The sequence below is a fragment of the Gavialis gangeticus genome, unplaced genomic scaffold (assembly GCF_001723915.1).
Source record: "Gavialis gangeticus isolate Ggan-Ray unplaced genomic scaffold, GavGan_comp1, whole genome shotgun sequence".
Lineage (NCBI taxonomy): Eukaryota > Metazoa > Chordata > Crocodylia > Gavialidae > Gavialis > Gavialis gangeticus.
The window spans coordinates 87,102,455-87,117,324 of NW_017729022.1; the positions used below are offsets into that span (position 1 = coordinate 87,102,455).

A 14,870-nucleotide genomic window follows, 5' to 3' on the forward strand; every position below is an offset into this window, starting at 1 on the left:
ATATACTTGCTATTATTATTGCCTAAGCTCCTCTACAGATGGCCTACACAACTGCCCTTTATTTCAACTGCTTTGTCCACAGTCAAAATGACACACACACGTGAGAGCATCTAGCATTTGGGAGTTGAACACAATGTGTAAAAGGTATTCCTGGCAACCTCTTACAGTAAGGAAGGGCCAAGATACAATATGAAAAGTAAGACATCAACGGTTTCAAGCATGTCCACAGTCATCATATGGGTTTTACAACTGAAGTTCTTGCTTTTGTCCCATGATCCTTGGAATTCAATCACAAGGCTCCTATAACTGTTAACTATAAATCTATGCTGCATTTAGACACACAGTGAAAAAGGGGTATAATGAAAAATACAAAAGAAAAACACTTATGATCATTAAGTCAAGATCAAGAAGTCAAAAACACACCTTTCCGTCCCATAAGTAGAAAGACAAGTCATGGCCAAATACACATAGCTGGAGTTGGTAGAAGTGAAGGAACTGATAACCAAATGGTTAAACATAACCTGCTCTTGCAAAAGAGAGATGTGCCTTTTCTAGGCCTCTCTCTCCCTGGATCAACAGGGGCAGAGAATTCTGTGCAATTACTATGCTTGTCTTCAGTTGTGAGGTAAGGAGGGAGGGGAGATGGGATAAATTTGCTCAGATATGTATATGGTAAAGTTAAAAAAGAAGCATAAGGAGTGGTACTGATATGTCCCATTGCAGGGATAAGTCCACAACAATGGGTGGATCTATAACATGATATCCTTCTGCAGCTGTCAGTAAGAAACAAGTTAATGTGCTAGTACCTTAAATCCCAAGGGCCAATGAATGAGGTATAGATCAAGGTAATTCAATTTCAGTGCATCAAGAGTCTTCTGGCAGGCTCCCTTCACTAGACACTTCTCATGGAAGGTGGACCACAGCTATAAAAAAGAAAATCATGTAAAAGCGATTACATCATCAAACAGGTTAAAGACACATCACATGTACAGCAGGCAACACCAGGAACTATGTACTATTTATCACTCTATTTGCAGGGTTTACCTTGTGGAGCAGAGGGAGAGGAACATTGTTTGATGCTAACAGTTTTAGTGGCAGCTTATTTGACCAGAATGGGAATCTGGGAACCTGATTTCATGAGTAATTGCCAGTTCAGGAACTATTTTTTTACTCAAAGTTGCACCTCCAATAAAACAATACTACAAAGCAAAAGAAAGCTTACCTCTCAGTCTAAAACCTGAGAAAGATGAAAACCTCTGCATGAGATGTATTAGTTACCAGACAACTCAGACTGGAAATGAGAGGCTGCAAGTGCCCACTGATTTCATAGATAAATTTTAGAGCAACAACTCCTCCTCCCCCTTGCTACCCACACAAGCAAAAGAACCTACAAACTTTTCAGAAATGTGTGATTTGGAGTGACCAAGAAAGTCCCCACAATCCACTGGGACTCCCCTTCCAGATATAGGATGGGGAGGAGAGCCAGGCAACAAGTTATCACATTTTCTCCATCCTGAAAGTGGGAGACAACTCGGTGCCTAATAGCCATTAAGTTCTTACTTGGGGTCAAGCTCCAGACTGTACATTATAAGCCTTGCATGGTGAGCAGGAAAGAGTTGTCCCTTTTCCCAATGATCAGCAAAGCACCATTGATGACACACACACTAGAGAATCACCAGTCCAAGCATGAAAAAAAGTCCCCTCTGGACACCCTCTATATTGATCATATAGAAACAGTTCAGGATATTATAGGCAGAATCCTACTCCATTTTACATGCCCAAAGGGCAGTTACCCAACCACATATCTGCCATTTTTGGTGCTAATGGAAACTTTGCTATCCTACTTCATGTGCAGTGGGGATGCATAAGCTGCCTCTAGGCAGCCAAGAGAAACATGAGGCCAGGAGGAAGCAAACAAGCTATAAGTTGTATGGTTCAGCAGGATGAATGCTACATTTGAAGGGAGAATGTCCTGGACTCTTGCCACTAAATGGGCAAAAACCTATCTACTGTACAGCTCTCCTTCCATTTTATCCAATGAATATTAAATGCAAAGGACGGTGGCTTAGCTTCAAAAGAAGTGCTGGAGAAGGGACTGGATACTGCCTAATCCTCAGTTCAATAGTTAGAGAATTGTGCTGGGAAGTCCGAGATACAGGTTTCAACCCTTCTGGGTGAGAGGGCCCTAGAACCTGTGTCTTCTTTATCCTGTGGAAATGTCTTAACCATTCTGATAGCGTGCTAAAAGATGGGAGGATGGTTGTCATCCTCCTCAACCACCGCCACTATTCAGGACAGATGACGTCTTTGGAGCAGAATGAGCTGTGCCAGAATATGTCCCACCACAGCTGATCTGCTTCAGTGGTGTTTACCAGTGTTGTTGTGGCCACTGTCCTGCAGGATCAGGGGAACCATCATTCACGTTCTTCCAACTGCAGACATGCATCCCAAGTCAGGGCATGGCAGCAAGGCACGTGAGCCACAGGAATCCCATGCAGGGGTATTCATGAAGCATGTTTGCAATGAGAATTCTCAAAGTGACCAATAAGAGGACAAATATTCTCCTATTCAATCCATCACATTGTGACCATCTTTGGTTGTGGCAATATTTTTGGGCACTTGGTGTTCAGTAAGGGACTAGGATGTCTGTTTTCACCTTCACATACATACATACATACAGAGCTAGATACCTGTCTGAGGAGAGAACAGCCTACTGAGCATACTCACTAGCCACATGGATGTACACACACTCACTGCATGTGGAATAGGATTACAAGCTCTAAGTACCAAAAATAGCAGTTATGTGATTGGGTAACTGCTGTTTGGGCACATGAAGTAAAACAGAATTCTGTCTTATATGTTTTATCCCTGATATGAAATGGCACACCATGGGCACGGTTGCTTCTCTGGGATCTGGGCCTCCTCATGGAGCCATACCTTACTAACAATAAAGAGGTCCTCCCGTTTCACAGCTCCCTCTTTGATTTTCTTCTGAATCCCATCTCCAACTTCATTCTCATTCTGGTACACGTAGGCACAGTCGAAATGGCGATATCCAACATCAATGGCAACCTTCACAGCCTCTGCAACCTTCCCTGGTGGAGACTGAAACACACATATCATACAGCGCCATCACATTAGTACCCATTTCTTATTTGGCTAGAAACGCAAACATCAAGAGACTTTTACACCATTAAGTTTTTTTTTTTAATTTTTTTTATATATAAAATAAACCCCACTATATTTTATACACACATAAATATGCATGTGCATATACCAGCAGAAGAGGTACTACTCTGTCCTTCAGGGCACATAGTTAGACAAAATGCAGATCATTTCCACTGACTGACATATAAGAACCAATATTTGATTCTAAGACCTATAGCATCTGCTAGATAAAACGGAAGCAGAAGATTTTGTTCAAGCAAGTCAAGGACTGAACTTGATGGCTCAGCAGGGCCCTTCCTGTCCAACTCTTGTATTTTACTTGCACATACAGAATTCTTCCAGAGACTGTTATAACCATCCCATCTGGGCACCTTTCAGCCATTAAGTTAAAATGGTGCATGGAGTGTTGCATGAAAAAAAAACACTTGGGATGACTAGCTTGCATACTGAAGGTGGCACAGCTGCATTACTCAGCTTGGACCAGCATGCCTAGACTGCTTTCAGTTACCATTTGACTTAATGGCTGCATCCCAAACACCACCCTTAATCCCACAGCAAAAGTTTGGCCTAGGGTCCATTAAAAAAAAACCACTTTATACTATAGCCAAGCAGTGGAGAATTGTTCAAAGGAAGCCAATTCTGTGGTCTGGCCACTAGAAAACTGATGTTGCAAGAAGTTGGCCAGATCACTTGATCTCTCTGTCCCTCAGTTTTCACATTTGTGATGACAGGATACAAATATCCAGTTTCTCCTGTAAAATCGTTCTGCTTCATAAACAGAATGCACAGAAAATCTAATTATTAATAAGGACAATGGGAAATATCTCACAGGAGAGAGGCTGCAGAGATGTAGATGATACTGACCCACTGAAAGATTAATTGGACAGAAACAGAACTGAAACGTTTTGGGTTTATGTCACACTACAGTAAGGTTAACCACTCGTGTCTCCCTACTTAAGCCACCAATTATTGTTCAAAGCTATGATGTGCTTCCCTCCCCACAATGGGGTACCCCCCACAGTCTGGGAAACAATGCTTCATGTAACAGACAGGATACACAAAATGTTAGCTTTCCTCTACCTCACCCAGAAGGCAGAAAGCACTGATACCAATTGTTGCATAAAGTTAGAAAACTTTTCCTCTTGCTCCACCCTGTCCTAGAGGACCTTCCTAGAGCTAGCTTTGTTTTCTCACAACACACATTGCCTTGCTCTCTGAATCCCTGCATTTTGCACACTTATCTGGGACTGATCTCCTGACTGAAAGAGGAGTATTAAGCACTGCCCCACGAATCAGGGTTAGGACTCTTTATACTAGTGATTCTCAACCTTTCGACATGAGGCACCTCTTATTAGACTGAAGGCAACCTTTGCAAATTGCCAGTCCTTAGTCATTACTGTTTTTTTTAAGTGCAGAAAAACAACAGAGCAAGTCTTCTGTTGCAAAGAACTTGGAAAGAACACAACAGGTGAGAATGTTTGTAACACTGTGAATTCCTAGTCGAAATCTCTGGGTTTATCTTGCGATCGAATCATGTTTGCATACCTAACAGCGAGTGGCAACACTGTAGAGTTGCCTACATCACCCCTAAAAGGATCTCAAGGCACCCCCTTGAGAAGCATTGCTCTACACCCTGTTACAACTGAACGACTGCAAAAATTAAGAACTCGAGGAGCCAGTGAGAGAACTACCACACTCAGTCCTTGAGGGTAGACTACTCAAAATGCAGATCACTTTTTAATCTACCTTCTAAGAGCCTATATTTGATTTTGGATGTTGTAGCATCTATTAGATAAAACAATTAGAAGGAAAAGGTTTTGTCCAAGCTGCACAGATGGCACTGACATTTGTAGATACAGCATAATCCAGCTGCATCATTAGTAATCGTTATTTGATTTTTAAAAACTCTTATGAGTCAGAAGTTCAAAAATGTGCTCAAAACAATTTCTTAGTGTGAGCAAGAGGGGAGAAAGAAATATGTAGGCACAGATTTCAGTATATTGGGCAGCAAACCTACAAACCAGCATTCAAAGCCTGGATGGATGAGTCAGGTGCTTAGTACAGAATCAGTATGATCTTCTTCCTTATTATGTCACAGTGGAAGATATACAGAGGAAAGAAACCTAAGAGAGTTTGCTTATATGAACAGATAAAGGATACTGGGACATGTAGGTTTGCAAATTCTCTGTTGCAGGGGTTGGTAATGTTTTGTAGTGGGGGGCTACTTTAATAGAGCTTAGCTATGAATGTGGTCTGCTTCCAACCTGGCCTACACCACCCATATGGCTCTCGCAGCTTCTCTTCACTGTCGGACCACTGCAAAGACGAAGCTCCTCCCACAGAAGTGCCACCAAAGTCCCCAAGCTCAGTGGACTACAACTAGCCTGCCACTGGGGATTGCTGACCCTTGCCTCATTGTATTTTTGCAGTCAACAATATTAGCTGATGAACAGCTTTGTATATGATCTTGCTCAGCACACTGCTATGTTGGAGTGCACACCTGGAGTTTGTTGTAGGAGCCTTACATTAGGGATCTGCAGTAGGTTAACATCTCAGCTCTCCACCTCACATTAGTGCAGGGTTGGAAATACCAGGGGTAAGCCTGGAGAGTGAGATCACTGCATATAGCACAGGCGGGAGGATTTCCTACCCCCCTTTCCTTCAAAAAGCTCTATTTACACATAACTGTCTGGAATTTAAATTATAATGTAAACAACAAAAAGCGAGCATAAGACAGAAATCACTTTTTTAAACAAGACAAGTTAATTTTTTTTTTAGCAGGACAAGATACTCTGCAAGTGGCCAGATTTCTAATAATAATTACACTTGCTATGGAAACCTTCAGAGGACTTAGAAGCTCTTCATGGTCATTTAATTAAGATTCTTAATATTCTTGCAGTTCAGATTGGTATCATCTCTGGTTTGCTTTGTTTTTAGCTGTAAAGGCTGAGACAAAGACTTTCTTTCAAGTCCCATCGAGTCTGAAGTCAGCAGAATCCATCTATTTCCTCTCCTTGGTGAACAAGCCAGGATCACACTTCTCTCCATGTTCTCCCTCCTTTTTGGGAGACAGTATCAATACACATTAAGTAGGGACATGCTATGCAGTACAGCATGCAGAGGGCTCTGGCCCACCTGAGGTTTCTGGAAGTTACTCTTGCACATCTGTTTTCTTTTAAAGCGACAGTAATGGAGCCATCAGGCACCACAGTGCATGGGCAACTGGTGCCTCCTTGGGCAACTGGTGCCTCCTGAGTCTGGGTGGGCACCCACAGAAGCCAGTGTAAGCATCAGGGACAGGGCTGGCAAGCACCCGCAGAAGCCAGCGTCAGTGTTGGCAGCCGGGTTGAGGCTGGTGAGCACCTGCAGAAGTTGGTGGCGGTGTTGCTGGCCCTGTTGGGGGTCATGTGCCCCCCCATACCTCCCCTACCAGTCACCTATGCCAGAGTAGCATCTTTGCAGGAAGCAAAGAGTCTCATTTAGATCAGTGACTCTTAACTGGGGCCCAATGGCACCTTCAGGCACCATGAGCTCCTTTTAAAGGTGTTGCACAACATTAGCACTGTTTGGTGTCCCTCTGTGTGCGATTCACAAGATAAATCCAGAGACTTCAAACAGAAATCCAGTATTAAACCTGGCCTGCTGTGGCCTACCCTAGTTCTCTGCAACAGAAGAGTCACTTGATTTTCAAAAAAATAAAATAAAATAAAATGAAATTAGGCTTTGAAATGGGGGAGGGGGTGGGGCAGCTGCAACACTTTGGGAAGTGATGGCTTGTGCCTTGAGTCTATACAGGTTGAGAACTGCTGCACTTAGGTCTGTAACTGAATGGCTTTTGTAACAGGGTTGCCAATTTTGTTCGAATCTATTCTAGGAGATTTACCAGCGTGCCTGAGACACACAACGCAAACATGCATATATCAGTCACGGTGCATAGACTTTACGTCAGGAAGGCAAATGCACATGACTATTACATTTAAAAAAAAACCTCACTGGACTACTGTATAAATCGGATTCAACATTTAATATTTATTTTAATGAATGCCCTATCATTTATCTCCCCAGTGACTTTCAGCATCTCCTGGAGCTTTATACCTACTTCCTGGAGACTCCAGGGCAATCCTGAAGGGTTTTGTACAGGGAAAGCCCGAGTTCACCACCACCAGCAGCAGCAGGCCTTCCCAACTTTCCTTTGGGATCCCCCAAAACACCAGAAAAACCAGGCGAGCGATAGCGAAACAGACTGGATTTCACTGGGAGGAAGCACCAGGGCCCGGTCTCCTTCCCACAGCGGCTACTTGCAAGCGGGGTGGGGGGGGAGACGAGGACCCAGCGCTGGGCAGCACCCGGCTCCCCTCGCCCTGTCGGAAGCGTCCGCCACCCGCTCGGCGAGGGCAGCTCCGAAACGGCGCAGCTGGGCACATCTGCCCCGGCGTTCCACAGCCGCAGCTGGGCGCCGCATCTGCCCGGGCAGCGTCTGGCGGGCGCCGTGCGAAGGGATCCCGGGCCGCGCCTACCTTCCAGGTGCCCAGCCCCAGGATGGGCATCTTGGCCTGGGTGTTGAGCTGCACGAAGGTGGCCATGGCTCCCGCCTGCTGCCGCTCGCCGCCGCCGGAGCAAAAAGCAGCCGCCCTCGCCCGGCCCAGCCCTCTCCATAGGGCCTGGCCCCGCCCCAACCGCCGGAGACAGGCGAGGGTTGGGCCCGGGGACATCGCTGCGTCCCGCCCACCGGTGCCAGCTCCTCCGCAGTCAGGGGGAGCGCCCCTTCCCCCCGCTAATCCGGCTCCCCAGGGCCCCTGCTTCCCGCAGCCAATCCGGATCCGCGGGCGCTGGGTGCTGAGGCCACGGGAGTCCCGGATGCCGGAGAGGCGCGGGGAGGCAGGTGCCGCCCTCTGCCAGCCTCCTCCGGCGGGTGAGGAGAGGAGCCGACAGGGGCCGGCTCAGCTTTTGTCCCTGTCGGAGCGTCCCCGCCGCGGCCCTGTTCCCCCTGGCGGGGGGCTGCCATCGATCAACCGGCTCCTGAAACGCGGGGCCGCAAAGGACCCGGAGGGGCCTCGAGTCCCGAAAGCCTGAGAACCGCTGGGGGGGGGGAGGGGAGGGAGGAATGGGACATGGGGCGGCCAACCCCCCCGGCCTGCCCTGGCGTCTCCAGGAATTACATAGACCTCCAGGAGACCCCCGAGAGGCACCCGGGGGGAGGAATGATAGGGCATTCATTTAAATACGTATAAAATGTTGACTCTGATTTGAACAGTAGCCCAGCGGGTTTTTAAAAGGTAAGTTTTGTATTTGCCTTCCTGATGTTAAATCTATGCATTGTAATCTAACTGATATACAGGAGCACATGGGCACACTGGTTTTGTGTTGCAGGCATGTTGGCGTTCAGGAGACGTCCTGGCGTGAACACCATGTGTCCCCAGCGGCTGGGGAGGGGCAGCGAGCTCCGGCAGGTGGTGCTGGTGCCGTTGGCAGTGGGACCATGGCGCTGGTAAGTGTGGAGCTGCCATAGGCAGCTGTGGCGCTATTGGCAGCGGTGGCGAGTGCTGACCAGTGGTGCTGGTGGATTGCTTGGAGACACCGCCAGGGGTGTTGGTGGCATGGGTGGCGAGCAGTGACTGCCCATAAGCACTGCCAGCAGTGTCAGCGGTGCCTTTTCATAGGGGGTGCACTGCCACGCTCAGGGGGTGCATGTGCACCTGCGTGCACCCCTTACGCATAGTCAGTGCCTCCTGGATTAGTTTCAAACAAAGTTGACAACCCTCATGGGACAGCAGGAGGAGGAAAAGGAACTAGAAATGGAGGCAAAGGATGAAAAAGTGTGTTGGGAGAGGAGTGAGGAGCTGCTCTGCCATATCTCAGGCTATAAGGTTGATGGCAGTGACTTAACCAGGTTTTAAGTATCCATAGTATGGAAGTATAGGAGTACAGGGCAGGAGAAGGCATGTGTTGACTCCCAGGTGTTTGAGAACCACTGCTCAAATGAAGTGGGCTGTAGTGTACATGCCTGTCCTGCAGCGAGGGGAGTTTACTACCAGCCGGGAAATGTCCTTGCTCACCTTCTACTCGCTGTTATGGAGACTCACGTTTACAGAATTTAGGGAGCTATTTTGGGGTATTCTATTATTATCATTATTATCACTTTTTAAAAAACTTAGGAATCACAAAATAGATGTCTCAAAGTACGGACCACTTCTGGTAGCAGCATTGATCAGGTGGTCTCTCTCAGTTCCCTCTTCTCTTTGGGCTATCCCCATGGTAATGACAAATAAAATGCAGCCACTGCTTTGAAATTACCTTGCTGACTTTAATTTGATCTTTTTTAAAGTGGTAAAAAGTTGATGGCCATTTTAAGGCTTGTGACCAATCTCAGCCACTTCTGGAAATGCCATGGCGCTCCTACTCCCTGGCTGGTGCTTGCGGGGGGGGCACTGGTGCTCCCACCTGCTCCCCCGCCTGTTGCCTAAGTGGTGAGCGTGGCCTGTCAGGGGGTGCACCTGCACCTCCATGCACCTGCTGCGCGTCGCCACTGTCTACTCGCTTTCATACACTGCTGGAAAAGATGCTTTAAAATAAAAGGCAAGATTTTTTAAAGCATTCATCACTAGCCTAAACTGCTTTTAATGAAGTCAGCTTGACTTCAATAGGAGCAGAATGGGAGATGTTAATGAAGTTATGCACTGATGTGAAACTGGTTCTACAACTGTTATAGCTTCTCACTTCGACTCCCAGAGCGTGTAAATGGACATTCAGTAAATCCCATGTTAGTGCAGATTATACTTTTCTACCACATGGAACCCATTCGTGGGTGAGGACCCACACCCAGTCATAAATTTACAACCTTTTTCTAAAGACTTCAACAACCAAGCCCCAGACCCACACAGAAAGTTCAGCAACTGCCTCTTCCCACCCTCAATGCCAAGGGCAAGCACCACACAAACATCCATACACACAGGCTACAGCTACATGAGACAGTGTGCAGAAGATTAATTTACTGCATGTTAGTGCATTAGCATGGGCTTAGTATAATGCTCAGTAGCGTCACAAAAAAAAATCATCTGTGCTAATGTGCAGTAGCACCGAATACATTGCATTAAGTTTAAGTTTAGTACCTGTAATGACTAATGTGCCATATATACAGCACATTAATGAACGTGTAGATGTGCCCACACACACCAAATGAAAATAAAGAAAAATAATCAGAGCTGCACTGATACATCTCTGGCATATTGGATCAGCACCGATAAAAGGAAAATTAACATTATTGGCAATCTTTTTTTTTGGCCAGCATCATCCATTTATTTATGTCACCAGTAAATGCTGTGTGTATGTGCATAGCCATCATGCAAGTGGCCAGAAATGCAGCCAGGCAGCATAGAGAGCAGTGTCCAGATGGTAAGTCTGTGGGGGAAAGGTGTGTGGTGAGGGCAGATCGAGGCCCCCACAGTGAGGGAGGGAGTGGGGCAGGGGCAGGCATTGCCCAGCCAGGGTGGTGGATGTGACCCTGGGAGTGGGATGGAACCATGGGCAGCTTGTCCAGGGGGCATAGGGGAGTTGGGAGGGCAGGTGGCTCCCTGCCTCTGTGCACACCCCTGGGAGAGACATGGAGGGCATGTGCCCCCCTGGATTTGTGCTCAAGGGGGTGGGCTGCCCACTGCAGGGTCAGGGCCAGAGGCTGTGCTGGCCTCTTCCTGGCAGGCTGAGCCGGGGCTGGGCTTTCAGTGGGTGGGAGCAAGGCAGGCAGCAGCAGCACTGGGAGGGGTGGGGGTGGGCTATAGCCACCCCAAAATTTCCCATAGCCATCTCTTCTAGTGCCACTGCTGCCTGCCCTGCTGCTGTCCACCCTGAGCATAGCCCTGGCCCAGCCTCCCCACTGGGTAGAGGCTGGTGCATCCCCTGACCCTGAGCCTGCAGTGATCAGCCCACTCTCACCCTGTGCACAACTCCAGGGGGCACATTCCCCCATGCCTCCCCTGAGGGTGCATGCAGAGGTGAGGAGCTGCCCTTCTTTCTGTGTACCCCGCAGACAAGCTGCCTATGGCTCCATCTTGCTTCCAGGGTTGCATCCACTGTTCCGGCTGGGCAGTGTCTGTGCCTGCCCCTGCCCCTGGTTCCGCCCCACTCTCTCCCTCACCGTGGGGGCCTTGACCTGCCCCCCCCACTCCTCCTCTCCTTCCCCACCTCTGCCCCCCAACAGATTTACTGGCAGGATGCTGCTCTCCAAGCTGCTCAGCTGCATTCCTGTAAATCAGCTATCGGATTGGTATTGGCTGATATGGCTGGTTAATAATTGGCCATCAGTATCGGCCAAGAAAATCTTTATCAGTGCACCCCAAGAATAATAATAATAATAATAATAATAATAATAATAAAAAAAAAACTAAATGCCATGAAGGGAGCACCCTGTGCCCAGCAACAAGAAGCTATGGGCAGCCACAAACATCCCCTTTTACCCTGCCAGCCTGATGCTCAGTCCCAGAGATACAACACCAGCCTCCAGGGCTTCTGGCTTCCTCAGTGCTCAGGCCTCAACAGTTTCGGCCACCCCAAAATAAAAAAAAATAAAAAAACTATTTTGGGTGCACCGAGTCAGCCTTTCCACACAGACACTCCAACTGCTCTGATTCAAGCATAGGGCTAGAAAAATTGGGGTTTGGTGTGGCAATGCTGCAAAACCTTTTGGGTTTCAGCATGCCATGCCAAGCCCTGCATCTTTCAGCCCCGGAGCCCTGGCACTAGTCAGTCGGGTGCTGGAACTTGCCATGCTTTGGGGAGAAAAAAAAACTTCTTATGCCAACAAGGACACTGCTTTCCAACAGAGTCACAGTGGGGCATATAGCCTTGAACTCATAACTTTCTGTTTAGTATATGACCATTCAAATACTTGAGCCACATAGGAAATCCAGCTGTTTTCTCTTCCCACCTTCTGTGTCCAGAGCAGCACCACACACACCTACAGCAGCATGTACCTGATAACAACAGCAACAACAACAATAGTAGTAGTAATAATAATAATAATAAAATTAAATGCTTTCAGGGAGCACCCTGTGTCCAGCAAGAATTGGCCACAGGAAGCCACAAACATCCCCCTTTTTCCTACCAGCCTGATCCTCAGTCCCACAGATACAATGCCAGCCTCCGGGGCTGCTGCTCAGTGCTTGGGCGTCAATGGTCCCAGCTGCCCCAAAATTAAAAAAGAAAAAAAACCCCATTTTGGGTGCACCAAGTCACCCTTCCCAAACAGACAATCCAACTGCTCTGATTCAAGCACTTTGGTTCATGACTTACACCATACTTAATATTACAGTTGAAGTTTGCCCTTGTTATTTAGCAGTGAATTATTAGTCATGGCATGGTTGAGCAAACAACCAATAATTCTTTTTCTTCTAGAATCAAACAAATCCCTCTATGCCTTAATAACCTTGAAGAACGTGTCATGAATACTTCATGTCTTATCAAAATATTATGAAAACTTCATGAGTACATTTTTTTTAATGTTGGTGTTTAACTATGTGAAGTGTTGCATAAGCTGCTAAAGATTATTACATTTACAATAAGATATAAATTGACCAATAAGGTCTCCAGATGTTGTCGTCATTGGAAACTTGTTGCCAAAGCCACACAAGTGTGTTTCAGGTAGAGGTGGCCTACCTGTGTGTAAGAGTGTGGCAGGCTGTGAGCTTAATGGGCATTTATACACATACCTTTTAGTTCTCAGACACACTGGAGATCTGCCACTTCAAAGCAGACTTGATTAATCGAGTCTGCTCCTCATGGCAGCTGACGCAAACCATGCTGTGCTGCCTGCAGTTGTGTAAGAGGCAAAATGTGCATCAGCATGGAGAAAATGGCAGCAGTGTGCTTTTGAACTAAAGCACCTCCGATGTGTTTTAGTTCAAAAGTGCGCTGCCGCCATTTTCTTTGTACTGACGTGTATTTTCAAAGTGCCCAGAGCTGCGGTGCTTGCATGTGTAAAATGCGCAAGGAGCCTGTGGGCAGTGTGCAGGAGTGCAAGCGTTACAGCCCAGCTGCTGACTGTAGGGGATGATTGCAGACTGCCTGGGCACCAGGGCCAGCTGCTGTAGATAATTTGCTGGCAGGCAGATACATGGCTTGGGGGGTTGGGGGGAGAGAAAGAGACAGACAGACAGACACTTCCCAGGAGGGGAAAGAACCAGATGGACGTGAGAGTTAGACTCCTAGGGAGAGGAGCCTTAGACAGGCAGGCAGACAGCGGAGAGTCTGGAAGCCAGAGGGCTGAGAGCAGAGAGTCAGAAGCTGAGAGAACTGAGAGGAAGAGAGCTGGTGGCTTAGGTCATGGTGGAACCCAAGAACCACGCCTGAAGTGCTTAGTCTGAAAGTTGGCCTGTGATGGTGAAGATGACCACAAGACATGGAGAGACTGGGTGCACCTACATGTGCACTTTACTATGGGGCTGACTAATTAGGTCTGCAGTAAAGCATCACCATCTACACATGTGCCCATGTTAGGGTGCAGTAAATTAATTAACTACACTGTAGGATAGTATTGTCCAGGACACGTACTATTCTACAGTGGAGTAGTTATATTTGCTGAAATACATGTGTAGATGGTGACCAGGGCTGGCTGGGGCATGAGGGTGCTACAGTGTGGGGCTAGCCAGCAGGCATCCTGTGCACTGTAGCACTGTCATGCCCCAGCCAACCACTCTGCAACACGTTGAACCGGGGTGGAGCAGCCACAGGCTGGCAGCCTGCTCTGCCCTGCCTCAGCATGTTACAGTCCCAAACACACGTGTAAATGCTGTGCTTGGGAGAAATAAACTCCAGTGAGAATTGTGCCAAATCCGCAGTAGAGTAATCCTACTGTGCATTAGCATGGCAGGGAAAATCTGTGCCAATGTGCTAATGCACAGTAGAATTAGTCTACTATGCATTAGCATCACAAAAAAGCATATGCTGCTGGTACTGTGAAGTAGTGCTGATTACAGCTCATTAAGTTTAGTACCTGTTTATTACAGGTATTAAGCTTAATGTGCTTTAATTATGGCAGATTAATGCATGTGTAGACATGCCCTTTTTATATTAACGGAGCGAACAGATAAGAGGAGTGTGGGCTGGCAGCAGCAGACCCGAACCCAGCCACTCATGGTTGAGGAGAAGATCCAAGGTTGTTTGTTCAGTTACAGTGTTAACTGCTTATGTTCATTGTGTCCTGCTGTTAGCGAGTCTGCCCCATAGGAATAAAGACAGTGTCAAGATTGTAAATAAACCCCGAAAGACTGGACAAACAAGCTAAGTAACCCCAAACCCACTACACCATGTCAGAAAAGTCATGTTGCCCATCTGGCAAGTAGTGTGTGCAGCTGCCCTCTTAGAATCCAAGATGGCTGCCATGAATTCACATTTTGTTCAATATTTCAGCCCCCACTAGGATTAGAAAATTAAATCCAATGACAAAACCAATATTGTGTGAACATAACAATCTGTAACATTTCCATCGTGATAGCCACATTGGATTCCAAGATGTTTCATATCATATATCATAACACTTCTGTTCTCGTAGCTATGTTGGATTCCAAGATGGCTGGCACATTAGCATGTATGTATCAATTCAATGCAATTAAAAAACCTAGTAAACAATACTCTAATACTAAAACCTCACAAATTCTATTGCTACAAATTTCATAGCAGGCCTTCAGTACTGAAAACATTATAACTCTGGC

The 14,870-nt window shown here is 47.0% G+C and overlaps 1 protein-coding gene across 1 annotated transcript in view; it reads right to left on the reverse strand.

Annotated features, from left to right (window-relative positions):
* Nucleotides 1–7,794, reverse strand: part of LOC109296252 (aldose reductase-like) — a 23,308-nt gene extending 15,514 nt beyond the window's left edge. Inside the window, exons 1-3 of the mRNA XM_019515572.1 lie at nucleotides 7,686–7,794; nucleotides 2,938–3,105; nucleotides 807–923 (exon numbers count right to left, since the gene is read on the reverse strand). Coding sequence (XP_019371117.1) covers nucleotides 807–923; nucleotides 2,938–3,105; nucleotides 7,686–7,751 — 351 coding nt within the window. The 5' untranslated portion in view covers nucleotides 7,752–7,794. The remainder of the gene's footprint in view (nucleotides 1–806; nucleotides 924–2,937; nucleotides 3,106–7,685) is intronic.
* Nucleotides 7,795–14,870: the final 7,076 nt, after the last annotated feature.